Below are 14,411 nucleotides of genomic sequence, written 5' to 3'. Positions count from 1 at the left end.
GAGGAGGGAGGGAAAGGGGCGAAATTAATCCGCGGTATCACTGCGGGGCGGGGGTAGCGGCGTCTTTGGAGCTCGTCCTGCCCGTCCTCCCGCTGCCGTCCCGTCAGCACCCCTGCTGTGGAGAGGTGCCGCACTGAGCCTTCTTCCCTGCTGGTGTTTTTGCTCTGGCTCAAACACGCCAAGGATTGTTTGGGTCATTTTTGTGCACATTTTGGAACTCAGTTTCAAGCGCCGTCTTGGATTAGCAGATTTAATTGAGTTTGTTGGCCAGCTGCTGCACAAGTTAGCTAAACCGTCGCTTCATACGTACTAGTAAAACGCTCAGCCCAAGAGCATGATACAGGTTATGGTGCCACCATGAAGTACAGAAGATCTACATTTGTAGTCATCATGTACTGACTTGATGGAGCACAGGATTTAATTTGTTGACTGTAGTGTTTCAGTGTTCTGTTATTGTCCTTGTAGGGATTTGCTTAAGGCTGAAGCGTCGTGGCTTTGCCTAGGTCACCTCTGCAGGATGCCGCACAAGATGGGGTTTGTCGTGGTCAGTTCTTCAGGACACGAGGATGGCTTCAGTGCTCACGAGCTGATGGTTCACGCGCCGACTGTGAGCGGATGGCGATCACCCAGGTACTGCCCCAGCTCTGCACCACGGAGTGAGGTTAGAATGGGTGGCAGATACACCACGCGTGGTCAGAGCAGTTCACAGCATCCCAGACCAAAGATTATAAGCCCAAAAAAGTTACTTTAATCCCATGGAATACCTATCCTGAGGAAAACAGCACCTTGGTTACCAGCTAAAGGCTCATTGAATTTGAATGGAGTCCTTTAAAAGGAAAAAAACCCCACTATTTTGTTATTTGTCTTTGAGTTTGCAACTTCTTTGGCTTAGTATTAAAAGTGCAGTCATCTCAGCACACCCCCTGGGTAAATTATGGGGCACTTTAACAGAGGCATGGAGGAAAGTGTTTGAGTTTGCAACTTCTTTGGCTTAGTATTAAAAATGCAGTCATCTCAGCACACCCCCTGGGTAACTTTAACAGAGGCATGCAGGAAAGTGAGAAGTGTTTGTACTCTTTGGTTTCTTTCTGTAATGCTGAGTTAAACTATAATAACTTTGGGAAGTTTCATAATTAAACATTACTCAAGTTGGAAGTGAAGTCACCTTTAAAAAGGCGGCTCAGAAATTGTGTGTGTTTGCAGACTGTGCCAGTACCCACAGGAGATCGTTCTGCAGCTGGTGGAGAGGTGTCGGATTCGGAAGCTGCAGTTGCTGGCTCACCAGTACATGATTTCAAGCAAAATTGAGTTCTACATCAGTGAGAGCCTGCCTGAATACTTCGCTCCGTACCAGTCAGAGAGGTTTCATAGACTGGGGTAAGTCAAAAAGCTCTAATTTCTTTTATTACCTTAATCAGGAAGGCCTCATGAGGAAATACTGTTAATGATGCTTTGCGTGCGCCATCGGTCACGCTGCGCCGCAGGCAGCAGAGGTTCTTCTGGGCCTGCTGAGGTCTGCAGCAGGGCTGAAGGTGTCAGTGTGAGAGACATGATGCTGGTGAGCAGTCTGCTCGGATGGCAGCACACATGGCTTCAGTCAGGAGGGAGTTTTAAACCTTCTCCCAGTACCAACCTGAGGAGCAGAACTACAGCTGTGTGCTTGTGCGTTTCCTCTGCTTACGTGTTACATTTTCCTTCTCAGCTACGTCCCTCTCTCAGACAACCAAAAGACGGATTTCAAAGCACGAGAGTTAAAATCTGTGTATGTGGATGCAGTTGGCCAGTACCTGAAGCTGATTTTCCATAAAAATTATGTCAATAAATACAACATATACGGTCAGGTAAGCCGAGTCAAGAGTCTGTACTTGGTGAGCTAAGTGACATTTCAGTAGTACAGAACAGCCACAGAAATCTGCTCCCTGGGTTTGCAGAAGCTAAAAATGTTGGTTGAAAACTCCTGGGTTTATATTTGATTCTCACCAGAAGTCCTGTTGGTGGGGTTTTTCTTCCACTTCTTTTCAGTTTTCATAAGGTATGGAAGAAGTAATTTGCTTAATTTGTAATTTGCTTATGCATTTGCTTTAAATCTATCCCAGGTTGCCCTGGTAGCTGTGAACATTATTGGAGATCCAGCAGACCTCAGTAATGACAGCAATAATACTGTAAGTGGAAAGCATCCCTGACTTCTTACTGTTGCTACAAATGTTCAGTTGCAGGGTTCCTGGGGTAATGGAGTGCATCTTTCCTCTGCTCATTTTGTGCTGTAGCAGAGCTGCCATGTATTGATTTTATTTTTATGTCAACTTGAAGCAATAAAGTTCTCAAAAATTGAGCCTAATATGTGCATACAAAAACTAAAACGTCATCAATTGTAACGGTGGCATTTTTAGCCTTTACAAATTCTCCCTTCAATATGCCCCCAAACAGAAGGAAGTTGTGCAGCTTATGCTGATTGTGGTAAGCCAGAATTTCTGTCCTGAGCACACACTTGATGTTGATGAATGTGCACTAAGATTTTTTTTTAAAATTATTATTATTTTTTTCCCATTACAAAGCCTTCCAGAGAGAAGCTGATAGACTACTACTTGGGGATTAAATCAGATGATCCTGCCTTAGATGGAACTTACCTTGGGTAAGGATTGTCTTCTCCATATACCCTGGCAAAACACCTCTGCAGTCTGTGGTTCTCAGTCTCTCTATTTTGTTAGTTCCCTGCCAGTGAAAGGAGGAGACGTACGCTCAGCGTGGTTGTTGTGGGTTAACTGTGAGTTTATTTTATTCATTCTGTATCTTCAGGAAACTTGACTCCATTTCTCCTCTGGATGATTTGGCCTTTGACATGTACCAGGATCCCGAGGTGGCTCAGATGATCCGCAGGCTGGACGAGAAGAAGCGCGAAGCCGTCCGCCACGAGCGCTACGATCACGCCAAGAAGCTCAAACAAGCCATTGCAGACTTGCAAAAGGTACTGCTGGGAGCCTGCTGGTCCCAGCTGGGCAGTGTTCCAGTGCTCCTCAGGGCCCCCCACCTCCACCTGCAATCGTAACTACTTCCAGTACATTTTCAAAACAGTGATTTTAAAATCAGGTTGAGGCCCCATCCCTGGGGGTCTTTAAGGCCAGGCTGGAGGAGGCTCTGGGCAGCCTGATCTAGTGGGAGGTGTCCCTGCTCATGGCAGAGGGGTTGGAACTGGGGGATCCTTGTGGTGCCTTCCAACCCTGACAGATTCTGATTCTGTTTTAGCAGAGGACTTAGTAGTGTTGGCTTGATGGTTGGACTTGGTGATCTTAAAGGTCTCTTCCAACCTAAAGGATTCTATGATTGTATAATTTAATAACTTGGCTGGAAGTAGTGCCACGTGCAGGTGTGCAGAGTGGCGTGGTCCCAGGCTAGCTGGTTACCCCTCCTGGCAGGTGGGGGAGCGGCTGGGGCGGTACGAGGTGGAGAAGCGCTGTGCTGTGGAGAAGGAGGATTATGACCTGGCTGAGAAGAAGAAACAGCAGATGGAAGCGTACCGCCTGAAGGTGTACCAGCAGCTGGAGCTCCACAACCTGCTGGACACCCAGCTGCTGGTGGGTGCTGCTGCTCCTAGTTCAGGGGGCTTTATCACGTGGGGGTTGTAAACAGAAATGGCAGAGCAACCAAAACAAATTCGGGAAATAAGAGTTGTTAGGCAGGTGTTTTATGATAATTAAATAAGGACTTTTGGACTGTGGGTTTCCCCAGCCAAAGGCTTGCACGTGGCATTTTAAAACATGCTTAGTTCTCCATAAATTAGCTTACATTGAACTGTTAAGATCTCAAGCAAATGAAGTTAGAATCCTGAATGTTTTGCATGACTTCAGGGCTACCCAGTGCAGATCCATAAGGTACTTTCTCAGATTTTGAAGGGGTGTAACAGGCTTATGCTGCCATCATGGTTAACCCTGCAGAAGTAATGTGATAAATTATACAGTTTTATATTGTCCTCAGAATAGGAAGCTGTATAATCTTTACACATGCACCCACACAGAATTATTTTCTGCTTGTTTCATAAAGCTGCACCCAGTGGAAATGATCGTGTGCCTGTGAGTGAGATCTGATATTTGCTTGAAAGCACCAGAATCCTGCTGACTGACAGTGCTGTAGCTGTACTGCTGCTGATTTCAGCACATTGTTAGCTCTGCTTTACAAATCTTCCCTTTCTCAGAGTCGAAAACCACCTGAATTGCCTTTGGAGCCTGTGATGTATATGGACAATCCTCAGCACACAAAAGCTACAAATTCCCCTCCTCGTGAGCACACAGAACAGCACAAAGGAGAGCTGTGGGGAGCAGAACCTTTGCTGGAAGAGAAGTCAGCAGGTCCTGCTGCTGCTGAGCCCCTTGTTCCCCATCAGTCGCCTCCTCCTCCTCCCAGGACTCATCCCACAACCTCCAGGGAAGTGCTTCCCAAAGGAAATGTGAGTAGTGTACCACTGGTACTGCAGAGATCTGTCAGTGCAAGCAGTCTTGTATTCAGCCTTCCAAACCAACCAGGTCTTTCATGCTTATTCCCATGTGCATCATGACCGTGCCCCTCTAATAACTGGCACTGGTCTTCCACTTTCCTGAATTTCTTTGGAAGCTTTTTTCAAATGTTCATTGAGATTGAGACAAAAGGGGATTCTACTCAATTTACAAACAGAAGAATGGGGGCAAACAAACATAAAATGACTCAACAGGGGTCACACAGCCAGTATAGGGGAAGCTGAAATCTGCTTTCTCCATTCATGGCTTAATAAATCTCCTTCATAGAGGTCATGTTGGATGACTATACAAGGGAGTTTGTTGGAATGGGATTGCAGGGTAAGAGCTTAGTGTCACATCTGAGGAGAGGAAGAAAATCATGGTATTTGGTAAGCCTGATCTTTAGGGTTTGCTGCTCCAGCTTTTGTCAAAGAGAAGGAAGAATTGTGTTGGCTCTGGTAGCAGTAGTATTCTCTCGAACAGGGTGTTGACTTAAAATCATCTAACCAATAGTTTATAACTTGCTGGCTTCCTATCAACAGGTGATTTCTTCTGTAGATACGTGCACTTCCACAAAAGGCATTTTGTGTGTGTTTTATTGTATTCTATAGACAAGAAATGAGTTTCATTCACAGGCAGTGATTCCATTTTGTGGCAATGTTATTATGGGAACTCCAGGGTCTGTACTTCATTGTGAAGCAATGCTGCTTTGATGGGGGAAAAAATGCATTGAGGTGAATCCAGTTAGTGATGAAACAACTTCACATCTAAGTCATTTCTAGAGGAGCAAATTTTATCTTCTCTGCTAGGTGGAGTTTGTGCCTTACGATGAGACACCTCTTCCAGCGGGCTGTGAGCACCCCGAGGAGGCGGCCGCGTCCCCGGAGAGGGCAGAGCAGGGTGTCAGCAGTTCTCCCAGAGGTGGCATTGCTGGGGAGCCAGAACCATTAACTGAGAAGGCACTGAGGGAGGCCAGCCCTGCTGTTGAGGTTTTTGGAGAAGCTTTGGTAAGGAACAACAAAATTAACACATAGATTATTGTGACCTGCGCTGAGTCAGTCAACAAAGACCAACTGATGTGAGTTTTACATGTTCAGAGCTGCTACTTAAAAATCTGAGATCAAAATTTGACCTCGGGTATATGGGTGCCCGTTTTCAATGTTTTTAGGATGCTGTAGTTTTTATGATTGGTTATTTAATGATGTGTTAAGCAGAGAGTGTCTGGTAGACTGGTTTAGGGTATGGACCCTACCAGAATACCCATAACTTATAGGGAGAGAAGCCATGACTGTGCCTGAAACGGTTCCTTGAGCCTGTCCCATGAATCCATTTTATTCATCATTTTACTCAGAATTATGTGCTTTTAATATAAGCCAGATTCCTGTAGGAAACACCTGGGGATTTCATGCTGAAGTTCATATGTTCTTTTGAAGCTGCTCCTGTATATAAATGTTGAACAACACCGAAATATCAATATTGACCTTTTAAGAGATAAACTTGTTCTGTGTTCAGGTTTCAGGAGCATATTCCAGAACCTGGTCGTATCGAGAAGATGCATTGCTGGCTGTCTACAAGATGCTGATGGAAATGTCAGTAAACACTCCAAAGGATGAACTGAAGAATGTGCTGAGAGCTGCTATTTTCCTTGTAAGGAGAGCCATCAAAGACATCGTGTCCTCGGTAAGCTGTGACAGGTTTGATAAGAAACACTTCACTGAAGAACTAAGAGCAAAAACTGTAGAACTGTGTGGTTTAAGTAATTTAAACAAATAGTTTGTAAAACTGCTGTTACAGAAGTCTAAAAAAAAACAAAACCCCAACAACAGAACCCAAACAAACAAAAAAAACAAATGTCAGATTTTAGTTAGGAGCAAGGACTGGCCCCTGTCTGGCATTCAGCAGTATGGAAAATATTGTCCTGAGCTGAGTAACAACCTTGAGAAACAACTGCTGATGCAGTAAATGTGTGCTGAAGTGGAGCCTTTGTTCTTTTTAAGTTCAAATACAGCACTGAAGTAACTTTTACTTTCCAGCTAGAGAGATTACAGTTAGCCTAAGGGGACTTAGGCTTCAAATGAGCTTTAAACACGAAACAAAAGAAAAAAAGAAAGATCTGTGTTACTCTTTATAAAACAAATTCTGAAGCCTTTCACCTAAGCCCTAGCCACATGTTTTCTGGTATCTGAAGTAGCTTCTGTCAAGAGTGTTACTGTAATTCTGGATTCCTGTGGCTGCTGTTCTTTAGAACTAGAGAAAGGATTTTACAATATTGTCTGAAAACAGGAGTCTGTGTGGTACTGTTGTTCAGTGTTTCCTTTTTCACTTTGACTTAGGTTTTCCAGGCTTCCCTGCAACTTTTGAAAATGATCATTACTCAATATATACCAAAACATGAATTAGGAAGAACAGAAACTTCTCATTGTGTGGAAAAGACTCTTCCAAATTTGCTTTCTAGAACAGGAGACTCTTCATCCCGACTTCGCCTTGTGGCATCTAACTTTATTCAGGTAGGTGCCTTTCTTCAAATTATGGTTTGGTTTGCATTAAGAATGTCACAGAGCTTACAGGGGGATAGCATCTAATCAGACTTGACCTCACATTCAGAATTTGCTGCTGTGAAGGGTTATGGCTTATATCTGGGTTATTTACCTTGCTTGCATCCACACGTGGAGGGAAAAGACTTTTCTTCCACTATAGATGTAACTGGAATTTTAACAGCATCACTGTGTGAAGCGGTCTGGTGTGTCACTGGAACCCCAAAGGTGACAGGTTGCTTTATTACTACTGCTTGGCTTAGATTTTATAATTGAAAGAGAAAAGAAAGGAGAAAATGGTTAAAAAATAATTATTTTTTTTTTTTGTAGATAGAACACAGCCTGGAGAGAAGGAGAGTGTGCTTAGCAAAACTTAATGTCCCTATAAGCTTCTCTTCAAAGTCTTTGCAAGCAAATTCTGGCTGCTAAAGTAAAAAATAAGCAGCTACTTCTTATGGAAGGCTCATTGCATTTTACTGAGCTTGGTATAAGTAACTTAGGGGAACTCTGCCCTACAAAGACAGTTGATTTTCCTCATTTCCATTCCTACATGCACACTTGATTCTCCATATGCTTACAGGAAATGGCACTGTGTAGTGAAGTTAAACCCCTTCAGATTGTTCCAGCTCATTTGGTTCAACCATTGAAGCCAAACTCCCCAACACACCTGGCAATGAGTCAAGCGAAGTTAGTGGAAAGCCTCTTGAAGGACATGGGGACTGAAAACTCGGGGTTTACCGTCAGCAGCGTCATGAAGGTAGGAGCCTGAGTTGACAGCATGTGAAGGTTTTTGTGTTGCTTTTTTATTGGGGCTTGTCTGACTGTTTTGGAGTGCTTGGGGAATCACCAAAGAGAATATGAGCCTCTTGGAGGTGACAACACACAACCTGCTGAGGAGGCAAGGTGCCAATATGAGGAGAAAAGAATCACTGGGTCAAAAAGTGTTTGCAAAATCTTGTCTGTGTGGAGATTTCTCCTACTGCAGTGAAATAATTGTCTTAGACTAATAATATTTTTTTTTTAAAATGTGGGAAAATAGAGGCATAACTTTTAAAGTTGTTATCCCTTCCAGTTTGCAGTGGGAGCCCTGGAGCACAGGGCACACGAGGTGCGCGAGGTCGCGCTGCGGATCGTCTTTGCCCTGTACAGGGGGCACAGAGCTGCTGTCCTGGGGCACCTCCCTCCCGACGGCGCCAGCGCCCGCAGGACGCTGCTCTACAGGACACTCTTCGAGGGCTTTACCAAAATAGATGGTAAACTTCCTGGAGCTGAAATTAGGGTATGTAACAAGACACATAGCTGCTTTAGACATTGCGTTCCGTGGGGAATACGTGGATTCCTGGCTGGGTTAGGAGCTGCATGACACACAGAGCAGAGCAGCTGAAGGTGTGCTGTTAACATTACTGAGTGTGAAGAGCTGGTGTTCGGTTTATTACATACACTCACTCATGAATAAAGTCTACAAAGAACACAGATGGTACTTCTGAAATGATACAGAGTCACTTTGGAAAGTACTCACATACTGTTCTGTGCTGGCTTGCCTTGGAAACAGTAAGCATGGAGGATATGCTCTGTGTTTCTTTCAGGTGGCACAGAGGAATCTGGGGGGAGGAGGTGTCACTGACACAGGCTGATCTGTAACCAGGCAGGGTGTTCCTTGTACTGCACTGACCACTTGTGCCATGCTGGTGTGATCTCTTCTAGATGACAGACAGTTCAAAAACTCGTGTAACTGAAAGAGCATTTCTTCACAGGCACAGAGAAAGGCAGCAACAGAAGCAGAGAAACAGAAGAAGGAAGAAATAAAAGTACTGCAAGATCAGCTGGCAGCTCTGGAGGAGATAGAAGCAGAAATTCAAGCTGAAAAGGTTTAGGGTGTTTTGGTTTTCATTTTTATTTTTTTTAATCCTTTTTTCCTCAGGTATCACAGGCTTAGATGATTAACATTACTGATGTCTCATTATAAACCATAAAAGAGAGAGTCTCTCTGACATACACTGGCTGACTTTCCTCCTCAACAGTCTAGCTTAAAATATGGGGGGTTGTTTTTTCCTAACATAGTATGAAATTTGGATTCATTTTTAAAACAGCTTTGTCTATTGCATGGTAAACTGGAGCATTTCTGTAAGTCTAAGTGTTTCTGTACCAGCTGGAGTATAGGAATTGTCCTGAGTGTGCTCAGGCCCTCCAGAACATGCTGTACTGCACATCCATGAAGTTTTATACCAGAACCATAGGAAGGTAGTCAGCTACCCCAGTGCCAGGGAGGAGGACTGGTTTTCCAGGAGACTGTTGTCCCAGTAATCCAGAGATCTGCTGTAGGACTAGAAGCACAAATGTTGTAATGTGTTGGCTCTGCTGCTAAGTGTTTAATTCCAGAGCAAAACCAGAATAGAATCTTTTTCTCCCTGGCAAGGCATTAAGCAAATTTCTGACTTACTTTTCTTTGCTCAACAGAAGAAAGAATCTGATTTTCAGAAGCCAAAGAATCAAGGTAGGGAGTTGCAAGTAGTATTAATAGATGTAGAAGGATTTCAAGATATCTCAGGTTTAATAGTTCTCTTTTTACAGGTTTACAGGTAAACCAAAGCCCACAGCCTGCAGCAGCAGAGATTCCAGATGATCATTCCTCTGTTGCAAATTATTTGGATAAGTAAGTTAGATGAGCAGCTTCTGATCACCTTAAGCACTCAGTATGACCTGCAAGCTAATAACCTTAATAACATTTTTCCAGTAGACCAAAGCTAATAACCTCAGCATTGAAACAATGAAAAAGAAAATCTCTGCTAACAGTGGGGAATTGTCACCAGGTGATCCCAGATGTTGATTTTTTCAAGGTCTTGGGTAGTGTGACCTTGGACTTGCTTCCTGAATAGTTGTGGGATAAGAAATTGTCACAGTTTACTGTGCAACTGCCACTATAAAATAAGGCAAAGATATGTTGTGTATTGTAGGATAAGGGCCTGGAGAAAGTGTCTGAAAGTTCTGGAGCCATGAAAGCCAGTTCCAGTGAGCTGTTCTCAGTGCTCTCTGGAACTACATCTTTCTGTATGACCAAATGCTTTATAGCTCTGTTTGCCTTAAATTATATAGTAGTACCTGTTTGTGCCCTGTCCTAAGGTCAGCACTATGTAGTGAAAATGTGTACCAAGGTGGGGTTTAGCTATTTTTCAGAACAGTTTTTAACAGAATAAACAGGGTTGATCCATTTCACTCTGTGATGTTACTGACGCTTGCATTTTTTTTCACAGCTTGTGTATTTTTTGTGGTGAAAGGGATGAATCCTTCACAGAGGAAAGATTGGATCAGCATTACTGGAAACACTGCCCAGTCTTAATCAGATGTGAGCACTGCAAACAGGTTAGGCAGAAACTTTCTAGAGCTACCAGAAGACATAACCTGTTGTTTTTCTGGTGTTAAGGTGCTATAAGGTAGATGAGTTCTGAACACTGCTGTGTGATCTCGGGCACTGCTTTCCAAAAGGGCAGCACTGTAAATCATATTAATAACTGGACTAAAATTTCATTTTCCCTTTGTCCTTTTGGAAAGTGAGATTTAACTTCCAAAGATCCCATAAGCAGGTTTGTTAACCCCTGTCCTTCCCTCCTCAGAAGAGTGCAAATCCTCTCGCTGCCCCTTGTGCTCCTGCAGGTGGTGGAGATCGCGAGCCTGACGGAGCACCTGCTGACTGGCTGTGACAGGAGGGACAGCTTTGGGAAGTGCCCACGCTGCAGCGAGGCCGTGCCAAGAGATGAGCTGCCCAAACACCTGAAGAGCAAGACTTGCAATGGTGAGTGGTTTCCAGCAGGAAGGTGGAAATTCAGGGGTCAAGTCAGTCAGACTTGGAAATACTGCATGTCTGTGGCAAGTCAGAGCACTTCTGGTTAGGTGCTGCTCTGTGGGCTTGGAGATCTAAGCAGACCACAGGAGGGAACACTTCTGGAGTAAATGCCTGAGTTTCCCAGCACGTGCCATGCTTCACTTCTAGGAACATGTGTGGGGAGGATGAGTGGGGAGCAGAAAGCCTCTACCCCACCCTTGTGGATTAAGCCCTCTCGCTCCTTTTGATCTTTTGCATCTTTTGATGCAGATGAAACGTGGGAGTTCTCTGAGAGTAGTTAATAGGGTGGGAGCTGGCTTAGCTGTGGGGTTGTTTTATGCTCTTTGTTGTGCAGGTTCTCCTCTTGTATTTGGAATTAACCTGTCTCTGCCATTCTTACATTATTTTTCAAATCATTTCAGCGGCTGAACCAGAAAATGTGGCAAACCATTGCCCACTGTGCCACGAAAACTTTTCCCCAGGAGAGGAGGTAAGGCTGCCTTGTAGATTGGTCTGATGTATGTCCCTGGCACTGAATTTGTGTCCTCTTCTAACACTGGCTTATACCCAATGACTTAAGAACTCACCTGGATTATTGCTGGGATTTGTAATGGCTTTTTTTAACTGACTTTAGGCCTGGAAATCTCACCTGATAGGCAAAGATGGCTGTAAAATGAATCAGCGGAGGTTAGCCCCAATAAATAAAACCATTCTGCTGCAGCCTGGTAAGATACTATTTTATGACAATAATGATTATGCTTTTGATTGTGTTGCCTTTACTTAAGGGAAGTATTTCATCCAGGAGTGCAGGCTGGCCCTTGGTCACCCATTCAGCATGGTTTGTTTACCCTAGCTGATATTTCTTATGCTAGTACAGACTACAGTACACTTAGGGAGCAAATTCTCAACATCATTCACTAACAGTAATTTCAAAATGAGGTCATTAGCTTAGTTACTGGGGAAACTGGCATATTGGATCAGTTCAGGGTTTTTTTCTGCATAATAGTGTGGCCAGGAATAGAACAACCAGCAGTGACACTAAACAGTTAACGTTCTGGAAGGCTCCTGAATGCTGACACAGAGAAACCAGAGCCTGATTTAGCTTTTAATGTCCAATCAGGGGATGCTAATCTAATTCTAATTACAAGCTGAACTGAATAGTTAGTGCTGTGTACTGCTCTTCCTTTTCAATTCAGACCCAGGAGCTAGGCAGAATTTATGATTGTGCAGCTTCTTCATCAACAAGGAGAAACTGATGCTGATGTCAGGTGTCATTTTTTTTAACAGTTGTCTTCATTTATGAACCACATGCAAAATCCCTTTATGCCCTGAACACAGAAGTTAAAAAACCAAGCTATTTTCACTGCCTGCAGCACCAAAACCATTTTGGCCAGTAACATGCAAAACTTTTCCTCTGTCAGACTTTTTACTGGTGTTCTTTAGTCTGCTGCATATTGAGGTCTTTGCTAGAGTGAACCTCCTCTGTCTGACGTTTGCTTTGCTCACATCTCTGTTTCACAACTACTCTGAGTTCCAGGAAAGAATGGTTGAATTGTCTCTTTCAGCTGTCATAAGTCAATGTGGTTAAACTCAACAGTTTCCAGTCTTGAACTGGACCTACAGTCAGGTCTGTCTATGTTCAGCTTTGCTGTTTCTCCTTGCTAATGAGAATGCTAGTTAGTTTGGGCTGCTTAGAATCTGGAAACACAGAAGGAACTTAAATCCTGCCTAAATACAGCTAAAGCTCCAGCGCCATTTCCTAGAGACAGGAAAGGAACCCAGACCCCTTGGTCCCACCCCTCTTGGTACTCCTGCCAGCTTTTAATTGCTAATATCAGTCATTCAGACTTAACGTATCTTGAGGATCAAAATGGGAGATAAAATTCAAGACTAGGACTAGGTGGGCTTGCAATAACTATTTTTATTTTCTCTTTACAGGAAAAATAAGTGGCAGGAAGCTGGGTCCTTCAGGAGCCAGAAACTCAGCCTCCCTCAGTAGGAAGCAAGATCCCAAGCCCAGGAGAGGGCTGAAATAAAAGCACTAACAAAACATGCTCAGAGCAATGACAGGACAAGGATTTTTACTTTGTCTTAACAGCACGTGTAGTTGTTACTTAAAAACTGTGGGCAACTTGTATCATCTTTTTCATTTGACTACACGGGGCAGTTCCTGCCTAGTCTGGTGGCTTCTGTGTTAGCTCTCTGCAGCTCTGGGGCTTTCTCCTAGAAACGCTCACGTTAGCAGTACACACACGGCCTGGGACAGTGCCCAGGCTGCTGCCCAACTCCAGGAACTGGCACCAAGTCCAAAAGCTGAAGGGCTGGGTGGCTGTTGCCAGGTGACACGTCCGTGAGTGGGTGGAAGGCTGTGGGGTGGCTGCTCTGCCCTGCCTCTCGCCAGGCACCACGTTGGTCCCCTGGCAAGAGCTGAGGCACAGGAGTCCCGTCTGGAGCCCAGGAACAGCAGGCGACCATGGAGCTACTGCAGAGATTGAGGTTATGCTTGAAAATCTGTTCATCCTGAAACATATCCCAAGTAAATGTCCCCTTAAAGAAAAGAAAGAATCTTCCTGGGGCCCTGAAAAGCTTGGATTAATAATTTTAGACCTTTTTTCCTGCTTTAGTGTGCTTTTTCTCTGCTCACTACTCAATCCAGCTCTAATACTGAGTTCCTGGAGTTAGCTGTTGATGAAAATAAACATCCATGGGCTACAGCATGTGACCATCTAATTTTTTCAAAGAAAACAAGTCCTAGTAAGACACAGTGTGTGAAGCTTTGTACCTAAAGCAAAATCCCAGCAGTTCTACTTGTGACACTCGGGCGGTTGCTTTCCAGGATGAAGTCAGCTGGTCCCATGTCTGTGTTCACCACTGGTACAAGAATGAGTGACCACAGTAATATAAAATTGAAAGTTGGGCTTTTTTTGCTCCCATGGGGTAAATTTGTGGCATTGCTTTGTATGTAGAGTGCTGATTTTATAACACATGGGTTTTATAGTTGGCGTGCAGCCTGTCTACAAGCTTATGAATTTTACAGGTAGATCAGTGAGCTTGTATTTTGAAAGTCTTAATATAAATGGTTTATTTAAATATGTATCTCAATAAATAAAAGAAAATAAATTTCATTTGGGACCCTGATTCCTTATGGAAATGAGATAATCACAGATTGTTGTGCTCAGAGACAGCCACGTGCAATGGACGGCAGGCTCAGGAGCTGTTGCCCAGAGCATTTTTTCCTTTTGGACATCAGACTGTGAGCTTTCCATCATACAAGTTTAAGGGGAAAAAAAAAATCAAACAGAAGTTTGCAAAGGTTTTGCATTTCGGATGGGCCAGCGTGGTGTGTATGTGGCACAGGCAGATGATGCTCTCTGTTGGTCCTCAGCCACGGCTTTTAAACCCAGTCAGGGAAATTTAAAGTAGTTTACGAGCCAGAGCGTTAAAATAATCAGTTAAGTCCTGCTTGTAGCAGGATGCGTGCTATCTGTTTTGCAAAATTGCGTGACAAATTTTTAAGATCTGTTTCAAAAAGAGATGAGGAACCCCCCAGGACGGGCCAGCGCCGGCAGA

General features: G+C 44.0%; 1 protein-coding gene across 1 annotated transcript; it reads left to right on the top strand.

Moving 5' to 3' along the window:
- Positions 1-471: 471 nt before the first annotated feature.
- CEP104 (centrosomal protein 104kDa) lies at positions 472-12,908 on the top strand. Its single transcript, XM_008948455.1, is given in 22 exon segments — positions 472-630; positions 1,204-1,377; positions 1,703-1,841; positions 2,097-2,162; positions 2,556-2,632; positions 2,797-2,965; positions 3,414-3,572; positions 4,190-4,441; positions 5,297-5,494; positions 6,000-6,167; positions 6,821-6,994; positions 7,602-7,778; positions 8,094-8,300; positions 8,776-8,889; positions 9,479-9,515; positions 9,593-9,674; positions 10,273-10,381; positions 10,673-10,811; positions 11,264-11,331; positions 11,476-11,566; positions 12,780-12,820; positions 12,822-12,908. Coding segments are annotated over 22 exon segments (2,841 nt in total). The 5' UTR covers positions 472-517.
- The last annotated feature ends 1,503 nt before the right edge of the window (positions 12,909-14,411 follow it).

This window comes from Merops nubicus, unplaced genomic scaffold (genome assembly GCF_000691845.1).
Source record: "Merops nubicus isolate BGI_N331 unplaced genomic scaffold, ASM69184v1 scaffold52680, whole genome shotgun sequence".
Classification (NCBI taxonomy): domain Eukaryota; kingdom Metazoa; phylum Chordata; class Aves; order Coraciiformes; family Meropidae; genus Merops; species Merops nubicus.
The sequence above is the reverse complement of the archived record's forward strand: the minus strand, read 5'-3'. Positions and strand labels throughout refer to the sequence as shown.